Genomic DNA, 17006 nt, shown 5'->3' with positions numbered 1-17006 from the left:
ACTTTTGAATAGAATGCAATCTAGAATAAATAGCGTGTTTCAGCACCATGGACAGAGCCCACAATCTCAGTAACAATACATGTGTGGCCCAAAAATGGTGCGCTTACTTTATATTAATTATGATGATAGTAATAGTGAGTATGTGAAGGATTAGGCAAAGTCAGCTCTTCTTTTAAATGACAACAGCACAATGGAATGCCTTTACTCTGAAATACTGAGTATATCTAAACCTTCATGTGACAGCAAATGTTATTGATACAAAATTGATAAGGCGTGCAATCGTTTAACTATAGCTAATCCATACACACAGATCAATAACATCAACATTCGTACAGGCCTTTCTGGCTGACACATCTCAATAAAAGTGAGCATTTATCATTCTGGTCCTTCAAGGGACACTTTCTGCAATGCTGCTTGCCTTGCATTAATAATCAATCAAGAAAGAAGGAGTATAGTTCCCTGTGGTCAAATGACTGGCCAGAATCAAGTGATCTAAACATGGCTACAAAATCTGTAGGTGCAATTTGTGGGTGAAGTAATATTTCGTTTTTCAAAGACAGACAACAAAACTGGTTCCCATATCAACAACAGCATGTGTGAATGAATCAGTCAAGGAATAAGTAAATGCATTCTTTAAATTATCACATATTTAAGCAATATTATTCACACTCACTTAACCATAAAAAAATATTTATACAAATTATATTAAAGGGGAAAAGAAAAAATTACCTTAACTGCCTCTGCGTGTGTGAGCCGGTCAAACACTTTGTCATTAACTTTCATTATCTGATCTCCAATTCTCAAACCCTCCTTTTCAGCCAGTGATCCCGGTTCTACCAGTGACACATAGATCCCAACTCCATGCTCGGATCCTCCGCGGATGCTAAATCCCAAACCCTCGTTGCTCTTGTGACGCTTGAGGGTCACCTGTCGGATCTCTCCTGGGGGCTCCGGTAAGAAATTTCTTCCCAGTAAAGGAATAAGAGTCGCTGTCCCATCGCTGCTGGTGCTGATAGTGTCAGTAGACCCGCGCAGAGCGGCTTGAGACGCGGAAGGAGGCGAGAAGTGAGCCCCGTGTGTTGGACTCGAATTAGCAGCCTCGTGGGAACCGTCTGGGTCACCATTGCGCGCAAGAACGTCGGATTTCAAATAGAGCCCTTCTGATGTGTACTGATCGAACAGAAGCTGGTCCGAGCGCGGAATGACCAGTCGCAGCATGGGCAGAAGCTGACGCTTGCTCGGGACGTTCAGTATGACTTTAAGCGTCTGGACCAGGTCGTACACATTACGCTTGGAGTGGTACACGTTGAGGCAGTGGATGAACTGCTCTCTCTCGAGGTCGCTGAGCAGCAGGTTGAGCGCGTTGTGAAGCTTCTTTACGTTGGCGGAAAGGGTACGCGCGCTAGACGCCACGGAGTTGCCCGAGGAAGAGTTGAGCGACAGGCGCTCCAGGTCTGTGCTCATCCTCGCGCCCTTTGCCTGGATCACAGAGCCACGCGGAAGCGGAGGGGTCCGGCGAGCATTGCAGTAGCACCGGGACCGAGTCTACAGGAGTCTGCGGAGCAGCGCATGGCACTGCGATGCCTCGATGTTCACTGTCATAATTAATATTACACCAAACGGGTCACAGAGGACCTACAAAACCAAACACATACATCTAATTAGGCCAGTATTCTAAAGCAAAATATAATAAATAAAAAGTTTGGAACTGAAATAAACATTTCAAGCACGTTGTAAAAAAATAATAATTTCAATGTCTAGTTGCAATCTAGTTGCATTGTGTTTGTTTGTTATAATTTAAACAAGGCAATATTATGTTAGGTAGCATTATGTTTTTAAGAAGAAGAATCATTTTTGGGGAAAATTCAGAGAATTCCAAGAGTAAACCATGGCATGTTTTATGTCATTTTTATGTTTAGTTTTAATTATAACAACTGGAATGCTTTACATGTTATCTTGTGTAGTTAATGTTTGCTGCATTCATTTAACGTCATGTGTTACCTGGATAGATAACACTGTGATCTGTCACTGTTATGAAAAAAATTTAATATTAATTTATTCATTCGACTTAAATAAACATTCAATGTTACCAGATATATTATTAGTTGTATGCTATATCGAAAGTTTAGTGACAAACAAATGGAATTGCGCAAGATAGGTTTGAATATTAACACTACATGATTTAATGCATACGGACATGAATTTAATAATACAGTCATAAAAATTCCATCCTATCAACATAGCATTTTAAATTTATAAAAATAAATAACCACCTGGAATTTAGCTGGAAAAGCGACAACTATGATAGCCAGAACTTGAGAAAGAACCTAAAAGACGTAAATAAAAAGCCATATATTAGACAGGAAAGTGCACCTTCCAAATAACACCGACAGAAAGCAGCGCGCTCCGGTGCGTCTTGCGCTCGCGAAAAAGGGTCAAGTGGCCAGTGCGTCTTCTCCAATATATCTGCCGTCAACAGTGAATCCCCTATGAGGGAGTTTAGGATCTTTGCCCAGAAATCCAAAGCTTTACAACAACCATAATCACATGAATGCGTTCCCGTTGATTAGTTTTAAAAGTAGAGCACCGGTTCAGCGTTCGGTTCTAATCCACTCGTGCTGTATTTGGAGGATATGGCTCTCAAACTAAAACGCAAAGTTGTTATTCTTTGGCACGCTCAAATCAGAAAGTTGAAACGCGCTTTAGTCCTTTGGAAAGTGCGCCATGTATATTCCACAGACAAAAAAAATCAAACAGGTTGGAAAGTTATTCGTTGCGTAAGTGCGCAAAGAAACAAAGTAAAACGGCACGGAGATCGACTGTCTTCGTCGTCTAGCCTTCAGCTGTCGGAGCAAGGGGATAGACTGAACTGGCTCACTCCAACGCGTCCCTGCACAGGAAATGACGCAGCTTATGTGGCACGCGTAAGTTGCTTAGTAACCAACAACACATGAGTGAAGAGGGTGCGCGCAGGACTTGCACATGCCCATCTGCTTATTTTAAGAGCTGTGTTATTTAGTGTCACTGAGATACTGATAGCCTTAGTTTTTTTTTATTAATATTGAATTAGTTTTTACTGTTGCATTTTCCGATTTCATTTGAATTTTACAAACATTTTTTTGTATTTTTGTTGCGTTTTTGTTATTTTTATCAATCTCTGTTTGTTTTTGTATTTGTTTCTATTTATATTAAATAGTTTATATAATTTTTTATTCCAGCTATTGTTTATTTTAATACATCAAGTAAATTAAACAAAGTTGTACGTATCAATATATATATATATATATATATATATATATATATATATACAGTCGTGGTCAGAATTATTGGCACCCTTGGTAAATATGAACAAAGGAGGCTGTGGAAATTAATCTGCATTGTTAATCCTTTTGATCTTTTATTTAAAAAATTCACAAAAATCTAACCTTTCACTGGATAATAAGAATTTAAAATGGGGGGAAATATCATTATGAAATAAATGTTTTTCTCTAATACACATTGGCCACAATTAACGGCACCCTTTTATTCAATACTTTTTGAAACCTCCATTTGCCAGTTTAACAGCTCTAAATGTTATCCTATAATGCCTGATGAGGTTAGAGAACACCTGACAAGAAATCAGAGACCATTCCTTCATCCAGAATCACTCCAGATCCTTCAGATTCCCAGCTCCATGATGGTGCTTCTTCTCTTCAGTTCACCCCACTTATTTTCTACAGGGTTCAGGTCAGAGGACTGGAATGGCCAGCAGAAGCTTGGTTTTGTGCTCAGTGACCCATTTTTGTGTTGTTTTTGAGGTTTGTGTTTGGATTATTGTCCGGTTGGAAGATCCAAACATGGCCCATTATAAGATTTCTAACAGAGTCAGTCACTTATTGATTTTTTTTATCTGTTGGTATTTCATAGAATCCATGATGCCATGTCTAAACAAGATGTCCAGGACATCCAGCAGAAATATAGGCCCACAACATAAAAAATACAGAAATATATTTAATTGTACACATGGGGTACTTTTTATCCCTGTATTCATCAAACCCATCTTGAGTGTTTGCTGCTAAAAAGCTCATATTTTAGTTTCATCTGACCATAGAAGCCAGTCCCATTTGAAGTTTCAGTCGTGTCTGATAACTGAATATGCTGGAGTTTGTTTTTGGATGAGCTAGGAGAATTTTTCTTAAATGATTTTTATTGTTTATGGAATTTTTTTTAAAGGTTTTCTCTCCCCGATACTCAACCTTTCTCTGCAATTCTCCAGCTGTGGTCCTTGGAGAGTCTTTAGCCAAACTCTCCTTCTCACCGTGCATTAGGACGATATAGACTCACGTCCTCTTCCAGGCAGATTAATAACATTTTATGTTGATTGGAAATTCTTAATTATTGCCCTGATGGTGGAAATGGGAATTTTCACTGCTCTAGCTCTTTTCTTAAAGCCACTTCACTAATTTGTGAAGCTCAATTATCTTTTGCTGCACATCAGAAATATATTCTTTGGTTTTTCTCATTGTGATGGATGATTAAGGGAATTTGGGCTTTGTTTTCCCTCCTATTTATATTTCTGTGAAACAGGAAGCCATGGTTGGATAATTTCATGTTCATAATCACCCTAGAGTGCTCAAAATTGTAAATAGGAATGAGAATATACTTCAGAGATATTTTACTCAGAAGAATTTCTAGGGGAACTAATAATTGTGTCCAACGTGTATTTGAGAAAAAAACTTTTATTTCATAATGAGATTTTCCCTCATTTTCATTTGTTTTAGTTCAATGAAAGGTTAGATTTTTGTGATTTGTTTAAATAAAAGATCGAAAGGATTAATAATGCAGGTTTATTTTCACAGCCTTCTTTGATCATATTTACCAAGGGTGCCAATAATTCTGACCACGACTGTATATATAGTGTATATATTTATAATTATATATCAGGTAATTTGAACCCTGCTATTGTAAATTGTAATCTTTATTCCAGCTTTTGTTTTATTTTAGTACATCAAGTAAATTAAACAAAGTTGTCCATATCTATCTATCTATCTATCTATCTATCTATCTATCTATCTATCTATCTATCTATCTATCTATCTATCTATCTATCTATCTATCTATCTATCTATCTATCTATCAGGTAGTTTTAACCTGTAAAAGCCTACTGAAGGCAAACTATCATGAATCAGCATAAACACATAACTACAATTTGGTCATGCAATTTTATTAGAAATACAAAAGTTCTCTTCCATTCTTAATCTGAATTGTAACAATCTGATTCCACATTTGCTTTGTTTGTGAGTTGGTGTTGCAATTGACCTATCAATTCAACAAGAGAAACTATTACATTTTTGGTTAAAATAGAAACACATAACCTACTAGTAAATCAAGAAACCAGGTTAATACTCTAAAGTGAATGTCCCTCAAGGGTTTTAGATGCATGCTTCAATCATGTTTTACCTCTCTATAAACATTTACAGCTCTGACCACATTAGTACGGTTCACATTACGGGAGTACATGATGGAAAGCCTTTAAATCAAAATCCTTTACAGCATTTCAGAACTAATCCCATAAAGCAGAACACTGAAATCCTGCCACAAATCTGAGTCAGCATTCACACAGCCAAAGCCAAATGGGTTTCTGGATGGCACTGGCACAGGTGTCGATGGTGACGTGCGTCAAGAGATGACAGCTAGATATACCTTGTCAGACTCTCAACTCAGCTGAGCTTTGACCACGCGATTCCCACGGAAAGGCACTGATCAGACGTTCCTAGTCCACCTGTATCAGATAATGATGTGTCTAGTCATTTTCTCAGAGCATAGCAACACACACAGGTTAGGGAGGGAGGGACGGAGTGACAGTGAGTGATTGATGAGCGTAATTAATGCAGTTACCGAGTATAAGCGACAAGGTGGCAAGGTAAACACGATTATTCTGCCGTGCCTCCGATCTGGACATAGACAGAGTAACAATGAGCTGAATTCCAGCTTGGTAGGCACTGGAAGAAAGATCTAATTAACTCTCCCTATCCCCCTGCCTGCATCAGCACTGCTAATGACTTTGGCTATCTATTTGATTTTCAATTTATAGTGCAGACCGCAGCACCTTATTGCACATGCCAAAGCAGAAAAATGTCCCGAGGTATAAAGCACTGTACGATAACATTATAGTCAGTTTGACAGGGAACTAATAAGCGGCATTTGCACAAGAAAATGCACAGGTGATGCTTGGAATTTGTTTATATACACAGTCGAACCAGGGAGTTTTTATCTTCGCACCGGCTGACTGTATTAATCTCTGTTTTGAGAAAAAGCTGCTAAGTACGTTATGTAATAGGCTTAGGAAAGAGTGACTCAGAGCAACCTGGAGGTATCGCTGAAGAGCGTGAATGGATTCGGCCTTTCCACAGCTTTGACACAGACACTATTCAAGACCCCAGAGTCTCCGATTTTTTGTGTTCGTACCTTATAAACAGCTGCATCTTTCATGTAGCTCTTGATCAAGTGGATAGTCACAGTTTAACCTAATTCAACCTTAAAGGAATAGTTCAACTCCAGTCCATTAACACCTTGTGAAGTATAAAGCTGCCTATCAGTAAGAAACAATTCCATCAAGGTGTTTTAACTTTAAACCATAATTACTGGCCAAAATATGAGTCTATAATCCATAATAATGCTTCCTTCAGTGAAAAAGTCCATACCCTGTTGTCCTCTCACATCAATGTCCACCGATGTATTGGACTGTTTTTAAACAGAACTTGATCTGTGCATATCTCTCTCCCGATTCAAAATATATGACTTTTTTCACTGGAGAAAGCAGCACTAGGCTAGAGGATTCGTCTTTTAGCCAGAGGCAATGGTTTGAAGTCAGATTTGTCTTAATGATGGATCTGTTTAGTACAAACACACAGCTTTTTTTATTAATTGATAGAATGGCAGAGTGCTATTTTATCATCTGTTTGGCACTCTCATTCTGACGGCACCCATTCACTGCAGTGGATCCATTGGTGAGCAAGTGTTGTATTGAAAAATTTTAATTTTTGGGTGAATGATTCCTTTAATTTATTAGCTACTTACAACAAAACTAAATGTAACAGTTGATTACCCTTCAATAGGCCCATAGGTACTGTTGGCTGGTTAGCATCAGCCCCTGCTGGTAGATGTTGGAACTACACACTCTGCTAAGAAAAAAACTAAACAAATAAAAAAAAACACCAGAATACAAAGTGTTACATTTTAAAAGCCTTAAATAGCAAGTCTAAAAATACTGAAGAGTTTGAGATAAGTGAGCTGTAAATATGTACTTGTGAGATTGAAGGAGGTGAAGCTTCTCAATATGGATCTCATTTGTCTGCCGGTCACTCACTTGTTCAAGCGGCTCAGGTAATGTCATTGAATTACAAGGGCAATTTGCCTCCACTGCCAGATCTTGGAAACCGGTGGGGTCGGAGAAGGAACGTGAAAGTCCCCGTTTTTATCAATATTTCTCGCTTTTATTGCTAATGTAAATTAGTCCGCATTCGTTGGCCTTACAGAGAGATGGATGGGTTCAATAAACTGATCTATTTCTTTGGAATTGCCACGGTCTCTTATTTTCAACCATAATAAATTTGTCCTCCAGGCAGTTTAGGATCATCGAGGTACTTTTTGATAAACAGTGTTAAAAGTCAATATCGTAATATACACCATCACTTGGTATAGAGTACAGTACAATGAATCTGAGAGGTGTAGTTGTCTAGTGTAAAACCATTTTTAAAGACAAAATTGTGCAGTGTATAGACAAATATAGCAGAAATACTATTTTTAGTCAGTATATTTGTATAGTATTAATATATAAACATCCTTAAAACAATAAATACATAACTAATTCACCTGAAAGTGAGCTTTAATCTGAAGTTTAAGCTATTTAGGCAAAGTTTAAATGTAAGTTAAGTTTATCCAATAAATAAATACATACAGTTTTATTCTTAAATGAAGTAAATAAAAAATACTGTAAACACAATGAATAAACAAGATTTGGGCAGATAAATAGATAAATACAAGATTTAGGCAGCTATGTCCTGCCTTAAGCAGTAGCTTGTGCATTTATCATTTTGAACTGTATAGTGTGCCCTGCAAGCTGCAATATTTCATTTTAGCGTTATATTCATAACTGTTTATTTTTATTACCTGTTATATTTATTGCTCATTATTTACTGTAGCATCGGGGAGACCTGCCACAGTTCCCAGTTGCTAGTGCCATTCTCTTTGTTATATGTTGCACCGCTATTATGTTATATTTCAGTGTCATTCTTACACACGATGTCCTTATTCATCCATTTTCTTGCCATAGCCTGACATGAAGCTTCAGGAAAATATAAAACAAAGTCCATAAAACACGGAGGCTGTCTGCGGAAGACCTGGAAAGAAAAAAAGCAAACAAACAAACAAAAAACAGCATTACTCCCATCTAATATTATGAATTCTCCTCTATTTTTTCAACACACACAAAGCTTTCATTTCATCCCATCTTGAAGTGAATCCTTGCAGCAAAGCAATTTCACATTATGGGTTGTATATAATATGCCAGGAAGTTTCTTCATTTGTATTGATCTAACAGTTGGTAACAAATACCATTAAAGCTATAATGACAAGAATTGATTGCTTGTCTTCACTTTTGTTAAGAAAAAGTGTAATCAGCTCTCTTTAATGGCTTTAAACTGCCACCATATTGTGGGACATAAACATTATCACTTTGTAATACATCACAAAAATGGCAGTGCTCCAACACTGTGTCCTCAGCGGAGGGTTATGTGGGGACTCTGCGTGTCTAATATCTCAGTAGAGAAAGCAATTTGCAGCAAAAACAGCCAAATGGCTGAGGATGACTTTTCCAACCTCCTTAACAGCTATCCAGTGACCACTTTTCTCTCACACACCCTTGACCTTTACTAGTTTGCCTCATTCTGACTGTCTGTACAATTTCTGTCCTTATTAAACTGAGTGGCATGTCTCCCAAGGTGTTTTAAGGCTTTTTACAGTAGGGGTGAGAATCTTAAGCCAACTCACAGAAATATGTTCTAAGAATGTTTAGCTAACGTTCCCATGAAGTTATAAAGATGTTATTTTAGAATGTTCAAAATTTTTAGTTTTTAAATTGTTTTTTTCTTAGTTTTGCAAACATTAAGGGAATATTCCATTGCATGGAATTGAAATGTTACATTTAAATGTTCTCTGAACATTATGAAACAAAAATGTTAAACGAAAGTCCAACTAAAATGTTTCAGAAATAATGTTGCTTGAACAATGCATAAATAATAGTTTTGTTATATAATAATAATAACTTCATAATTTTGGATGAATAAGTTTTCAAACAACAGGAGACAGTACAGATCCTGCTGATATTTCTACAAAAACATTATTGTTTATAATGTTCAGAGAAAGTACCAGAACGTGAGAACATTTCCTGTTAACCACCTAAAAATCTGATTTGATTCTGATCCTGGGAATCACAATATGATACATTGAAATCAAAACAATTAACTATGTTAAGAATTATTAAGGGGGTTTTTGAACCGCTCTTAGTCTGACCCATCGCCGTCGTTCAAAAACCCCCTTATGATGGACAACATTCAGAGGACCGTGACGTCGCCCGGTATGGCGCAGCCGGGGCCCCACCCTGGAGCCAGGCCCGGGGTTGGGGCTCGTATGCGAGCGCCTGGTGGCCGGGCCTCCCCCCATGGGGTCCGGCCGGGCTCAGCCCGAAGGAGCGACGTGGGGCCGCCTTCCCGTGGGCTCACCACCTACAGGAGGGACCGTAAGGGGCCGGTGCAAAGAGGATCGGGCAGCAGTCGAAGGCGGGGGCCTCGACGACCCGATCCCTGGACACAGAAGCTAGCTCTAGGGACGTGGAATGTCACCTCGCTGGCGGGGAAGGAGCCTGAGATTGTGCGTGAGGTTGAGAGGTTCCGACTAGAGATAGTCGGGATCACCTCTACGCACGGCTTGGGCTCTGGAACCACACTCCTCGAGAGAGGATGGACTCTTCACCACTCTGGAGTTGCCCATGGTGAGAGGCGGCGGGCTGGTGTGGGTTTGCTTATAGCCCCCCAGCTCAGCCGCCATGTGTTGGAGTTCACCCCGGTGAACGAGAGGGTCGTTTCCCTGCGCCTACGGGTAGGGGATAGGTCTCTCACTGTCGTTTGTGCCTACGGGCCGAACGGCAGTGCAGAGTACCCGGCCTTCTTGGGGTCTCTGGGAGGGGTGCTGGAAAGTGCTCCAACCAGGGACTCCGTCGTTCTACTGGGGGACTTCAATGCCCACGTGGGTAGCGACAGTGACACCTGGAGGGGCGTGATTGGGAGGAACGGCCCCCCTGATCTGAACCCGAGTGGTGTTCAGTTATTGGACTTCTGTGCTAGTTACAGTTTGTCCATAACGAACACCATGTTCAAGCATAAGGGTGTCCACCAGTGCACGTGGCACCAGGACACCCTAGGCCGTAGGTCGATGATCGACTTTGTGGTCGTTTCATCTGACCTGCGGCCGTATGTCTTGGACACTCGGGTAAAGAGAGGGGCGGAGCTGTCAACTGATCACCACCTGGTGGTGAGTTGGATCCGATGGCGGGGGAGGAAGCTGGACAGACTTGGCAGACCCAAGCGTACTGTGAGGGTCTGCTGGGAACGTTTGGCCGAGTCTCCTGTCAGAGAGATCTTCAACTCCCACCTCCGGCAGAGCTTCGACCGGATCCCGAGGGAGGCTGGAGATATTGAGTCCGAGTGGACCATGTTCTCCACCTCCATTGTCGAAGCGGCCGCTCGGAGCTGTGGTCGTAAGGTCTCCGGTGCCTGTCGAGGCGGCAATCCCCGAACCAGGTGGTGGACACCGGAAGTAAGGGATGCCGTCAAGCTGAAGAAGGAGTCCTATCGGGCCTGGCTGGCTTGTGGGACTCCTGAGGCAGCTGACGGGTACCGACAGGCCAAGCGAACTGCAGCCCGGGTGGTTGTGGGGGCAAAAACTCGGGCCTGGGAGGAGTTCGGTGAGGCCATGGAGAAGGACTATCGGCTGGCCTCGAAGAGATTCTGGCAAACCGTCCGGCGCCTCAGGAGAGGGAAGCAGTGCCCTACCAACGCTGTTTACAGTAGAGGTGGGGAGCTGCTGACCTCGACTGGGGATATCGTTGGACGGTGGAAGGAATACTTTGAGGATCTCCTCAATCCCGCCGTCACGTCTTCCATTGAGGAAGCAGAGGCTGAGGGCTCGGAGGTGGACTCGTCCATCACCCAAGCTGAAGTCACCGAGGTAGTCAAGAAACTCCTCGGTGGCAGGGCACCGGGGGTGGATGAGATCCGCCCTGAGTACCTCAAGTCTCTGGATGTTGTGGGGCTGTCTTGGCTGACACGCCTCTGCAGCATCGCGTGGCGGTCGGGGACAGTGCCTCTGGGGTGGCAGACCGGGGTGGTGGTCCCTCTTTTTAAGAAGGGGGACCGGAGGGTGTGTTCCAACTACAGGGGGATCACACTTCTCAGCCTCCCTGGGAAAGTCTATGCCAGGGTACTGGAGAGGAGAATACGGCCGATAGTAGAACCTCGGATTCAGGAGGAACAGTGTGGTTTTCGTCCGGGCCGTGGAACACTGGACCAGCTCTATACCCACTACAGGGTGCTGGAGGGTTCATGGGAGTTTGCCCAACCAGTCCACATGTGTTTTGTGGATTTGGAGAAGGCATTCGACTGTGTCCCTCGCGGCGGCCTGTGGAGGGTGCTCCGGGAGTATGGGGTCCGGGGTCCTTTACTAAGGGCTGTCCGGTCCTTGTATGACCGAAGCAGGAGCTTGGTTCGCATTGCCGGCAGTAAGTCAGACTTGTTCCCGGTGCATGTTGGACTCCGGCAGGGCTGCCCTTTGTCGCCGGTTCTGTTCATACGTTTTATGGACAGAATTTCTAGGCGCAGCCAGGGGCCGGAGGGTGTCAGGTTTGGTGACCACACGATTTCGTCTCTGCTTTTTGCAGATGACGTTGTCGTGTTGGCTTCATCAAGCCAGGACCTTCAGCAGGCACTGGGACGGTTTGCAGCCGAGTGTGAAGCGGCTGGGATGAGAATCAGCACCTCCAAATCCGAGGCCATGGTCCTCAGTCGGAAAAGGGTGGTTTGCCCACTTCAGGTTGGTGGAGAGTTCCTGCCTCAAGTGGAGGAGTTTAAGTATCTTGGGGTTTTGTTCACGAGTGAGGGAAGGATGGAACGGGAGATTGACAGACGGATCGGTGCATCTTCTGCAGTAATGCGGTCGATGTACCGGTCTGTCGTGGTGAAGAAAGAGCTGAGCCGCAAGGCGAAGCTCTCGATTTACCGGTCAATCTACGTTCCTACTCTCACCTATGGTCATGAGCTTTGGGTCATGACCGAAAGGACAAGATCCCGGATACAGGCGGCTGAAATGAGCTTTCTCCGCAGGGTGGCTGGGCGATCCCTTAGAGATAGGGTGAGAAGCTCGGTCACTCGGGAGGAGCTCAGAGTAGAGCCGCTGCTCCTTCACATTGAGAGGGGTCAGCTGAGGTGGCTCGGGCATCTGTTCCGGATGCCTCCTGGACGCCTTCCCGGGAAGGTGTTCCGGGCGCGTCCCACTGGGAGGAGACCCCGGGGAAGACCTAGGACACGCTGGAGAAACTATGTCTCCCGGCTGGCCTGGGAACGCCTCGGTGTCCCCCCGGAAGAGCTGGAGGAAGTGTCTAGGGAGAGAGAAGTCTGGGCATCCCTGCTTAGACTGCTGCCCCTGCGACCCGGCCCCGGATAAGCGGAAGAAGATGGATGGATGGATGGAAGAATTATTAACGAACTAAATCAGCTTAAAAACATACAAGGAAATATAAAGTAATAAAGTGGAACAAATAAACATTACAATCAATAAACAAAAAGTGATTTAAGTATCTGAAAGTTTTCGCAGTGAGGGATTTTTTCCCTTTTTCTCAGCATTACTGCTGTTAGATTATTATTAATGTGTTAATATTACTAATGCACAGACATATTTAAACATTTTAGATGTTATATCCTGTTCTTAGGACATTGTTTACATTAATGTCACATCATAAAAGCAAGCCAGTTTTTCAAATCGATTCAGAATAGTTGAAGACATTTGCTATGCATCAGACAATCGATTTTTATTCCACCCCTAAGTCTTAACTGGAATCCGTCAGCATTGTTAAAACTCACTTTAATCCACAAAGCCCTCTATCTTTTTATTTTTATTTTGTGAGTACAGGTTAAGAGGTAGCACATACTCAGCCATTTCCCGGTCTCTATGTTTTCCAGCATGCACCATATGGAAACAGCAGCAAGGGCCAGAACCTTTAAGTTCTTCAGTGGGGCTCCATTAGCGTGGGTTGGACTTTCATGCATATACATGTTCAGAGCCTGTGTGAGTATTTCTGCACTGTGTTATTTACAGCTGCAGGGCTGCTGTCTGCACATATGAACCTTACCGTCCCAGCCGCTGCCTCTCAGACAAATAGCTTTTGGGCTACTCAACCTCTCCCTTTCGGATTTTAAGTGACCTTTGCTTTACTCCCTTTTAAAAAGCAGTCATTGAAATAGCAAACAGGCAAGATGCTTAATTTGGAACTTGCCTCATGGCATGAAATTAATAGGGACAAGGAAACGACTTGTTGGAATGCACTCACAGCACTTATCAAGGCTTTTTGTTATGCACAAGGCAACAATTAATGAGTCCCATGTGAAAATTTGCTCACTTTGCAATCAGGAGAGCGTGCTCTTGAAGCTTCATATGCACCTTTACCTTTAGCAGTCCTCGGAGGTATGAGTCAAAGGCCCCTGAAAAATAACGGAATGTGTGTAAAGGTGGCACCTGTGGGAATTATCAAAGGTGTGTAATGATATTTTTTGCATCATGAAAATGTGCTTTGAACGTATCATGATTGTAAGGCTCTACTCAAGTGGATGTGTATAAAAACCTATATAAAAAAATGTAACAAAGCAATAATTATTTTTTAATCAATCGATCTATTAATATGCAGCAAACTAAAATCACTGCACTAGTCTCTTCTACTGTATGACTATTGGCTATTAAACACTTAACGCATGGTTAGAGAATGTTTACTTAACGTGCTTGCCACGTGATGCATTTATCCAATCAAAGTCTATTTGATATGGAAGACCAATCAATCAATCAATATAGGAATATAAACAAAGGAATAAATGACTTGCTATATTAAAAATAAACAAATTCAGTCCTGAATTTATTTATAATTATTTGTCACTTTATTTATTTACTTTTATAACCTGCCGCATAATATTGAATGAATATGCAAATGAAGCCATATTATTTAAGTCCATTAAAAAATCAAATATCATAGGCGGTACCTTTAGATGGCTCTGCATAATTAGCTCCATTCGTTTCCAATATTGCCAAGTGAAAGATTATTATGGTTTATTAATTATCAAGCCTATTTTAAGCAATAATCTGAGATCACCTGAGTGTGAGAACAAAAAAATATATATTATTTTGACAAAGAAAGGTTGATCGATATTAATTTACACATCAGCCACTCCAGAAAATTCTGTCCCTGCTCCACTCAGACAGAGCACGACGCAATTTTGCACACACGTTAAAGGCGAAATTCATAATATATGGAGCAAAATAAATTTCAAATATCTTTCACAGCCCAAACTTTTAATCAGCTGCTGAGTTTATGAAGTCCAAAGGCTTCTTTTTATCAGCAAGACAGTTATAGCCAAAACGATGTGCACCGGGCATACTGATGCTGCTCTTGGTATTGTCTGAGCCGCTCTAATCTGATGCTGAACTTCTCTTTTATTATGGATGTCATTCTGCATCACCTGTCTTTGTTTTATGGGTCTAGCTGGAGCTCTTTCAAAGAGCAAATGGCGTGGGCGCACCACGCACGCACCCGTCAGCTCATTTTAGTGCGTGCTTCCCAGCTCAGCTGAGAGCGGCTGTGTGTTTATCCTTAGCTTATAATCATCAGTCCGACAGGCTGTCCCTGTGGAGCTGCTGTCAGACCACCGGGGACCGTATGTGACGCATTCCGCCCACACACCAAAGGCCCTCTTCAGACAAAGCCGGTACCTGCACCAGGAGAAGGAAGTAGGTGCTTCACTGCATGAGTGAACTGATTTTTAAAGTCATTTTCCACCTCCTTATATGGCAGGTGAGTACATCTCTCTCCGTCTTGCTGTCAGTCTCCGATTCTAATTCTGTCCTTCTCTCCATTCACCTTGAAGTCTGAAAGCACCTCCTCCTCCCTCTGCCTAAGATTCCCATTTCAATATCCAAAACCCTTTTAGTCCGACGTTACGAGTGCTAGTTGCCCATTAACGCTCACTCCCACGAGGACACCAAAATTGATCATCTTTATCCTTCTGTTTAATTGTTCCTGACAATTTACTGGAGTGGAAACCTTCTAATTAATGCATGTACTTCTGAACTCACAATAAAAGGGTATTTTTAGTTTTGCGTAGCAGGGGTGTGTGAAGTGGGTCCAAAATCAAAGAAAGTTAAAGGGAATGTTCACCCAAAAATGAAAATTTTCATAATTTACTCACTTGTTCCAAACCTGCATGAGTTTCTTTCTTCCATATTTTAAAGAATGTTGGTAACCAGTAGGATATTTTTTCCATATTGAAGTCAATGGCTACTGTCAACTTTGGTTATACTAACATCATCTTTTGTGCTCAGCAGAAAAAAAGAATCTCTTACAGCTCTTTCTCACTCACCTCAACAGAGAGACTGACAAAGAGAACAACTTAAATACGCTGTAAACCTTACTTCCAGGCTACCAATCCATCTACCCCCCCTGACGTTTAAAAAGGATCCTTCAAAGTTCAGCTCTTTAAGCCCAGGGCTTTCAGACAGTTTGCAAGCTTTCACTAATGTGTCCCTCGTTTCACCCTCAGCTCCACAAGGATTTCCCAATACCCAAGCCAGCTGGAATACTGGCGGAATTTTGTGTTTACCCCCTAACCGCACCCTAGGGTGTAACTCTCTCTCATCACACCCAAACAGTGGTAAACCTCAGGCTAACATGAGCATTTATCACTTTAATGAAGACATTTAGCTGTCGCTATTAAGGGACAGACCATTAGAATGCCAAATAATTCCCTTTCCTGGTTAAGTGCCTGTGTTCCACTCAGCTATCTATCCGTCCATCTGTCAAATCTATCTATTGTTTTATATATCATTAAAAAGTATAAAATAACTTAAAATGATATGTTATGACTATAAAACTATATAGTGACTATACTTCAGTAGTTTTATATTGAACCTTTGCTTATTTGATTACATACTTTTTTATCATGCTTTAGCTCCATATGTTTTTTATTCAAATCAAACAAAACCAATAAAGCTATTTTAAAGGAATGGTTTACCCAAAAATTATAACTGACTCACCCTCAGGTCATCTAAGATGTAGAGGAGTTTGTTTCTTCTTCTACACATTTGCAGAAATTTAGCATTAAATCTCTTGCTCATGAATGGATCCTCTGCAGTGAATGGGTGCCATCAGAATGAGAGTCCAAAAAGCTGATTAAAACATCACAAGTAATCCACAGTCCATTCATTAACCACCTGTAAAGTGAAAAACAGCATGCTTGTAAGAAACAAAGCCATTTTTTAAGATGTTTTTTAATGTCACACCCTTCATCCATAATATTGCTTTCTCCAGTAAAAAAATCATCTTGTCTGAATCAGGAGGGAAATATGCACAGATCAAGCACAGTTTACAAGCAAAAACAGTCCAAAACAGAATGATTCCTTTAAACAACACAAAAATATTATATAAAATGTTATGTTAATGTTAATTAGACAAGACAAAGCAACAAACATGAGAGATGTCAACCATGTTAGGAAAAAAAATAATAATACAAAAAACAACAACAACATCCAATTAACCCTCCAGCATTCACTCAATTCATGGCTGAACTTGAACATGGCAAGACAAATGTCATCTTCCTTTAATTTGGTGCTCATTTTTCAGTGGAAACAACAGAGGCCATGATGTTTGAAGAGGC

At 41.5% G+C, this 17006-nt stretch overlaps 1 protein-coding gene across 1 annotated transcript in view; it reads right to left on the bottom strand.

Moving 5' to 3' along the window:
* LOC306856080 (whirlin-like) overlaps positions 1–2845 on the bottom strand; it is an 83547-nt gene extending 80702 nt beyond the window's left edge. Inside the window, exons 1-2 of the mRNA XM_079395088.1 lie at positions 2274–2845; positions 730–1635 (exon numbers count right to left, since the gene is read on the bottom strand). Of these exons, the coding sequence (XP_079251214.1) occupies positions 730–1464 (735 nt within the window). The 5' untranslated portion in view covers positions 1465–1635; positions 2274–2845. The remainder of the gene's footprint in view (positions 1–729; positions 1636–2273) is intronic.
* Between the last annotated feature and the right edge of the window lie 14161 nt (positions 2846–17006).

The sequence above is a fragment of the Barbus barbus genome (genome assembly GCF_936440315.1).
Source record: "Barbus barbus genome assembly, chromosome: 36".
Taxonomy (NCBI): domain Eukaryota; kingdom Metazoa; phylum Chordata; class Actinopteri; order Cypriniformes; family Cyprinidae; genus Barbus; species Barbus barbus.
Note: the sequence above shows the minus strand (reverse complement) of the source record. Positions and strands in the feature narration are given on the sequence as shown.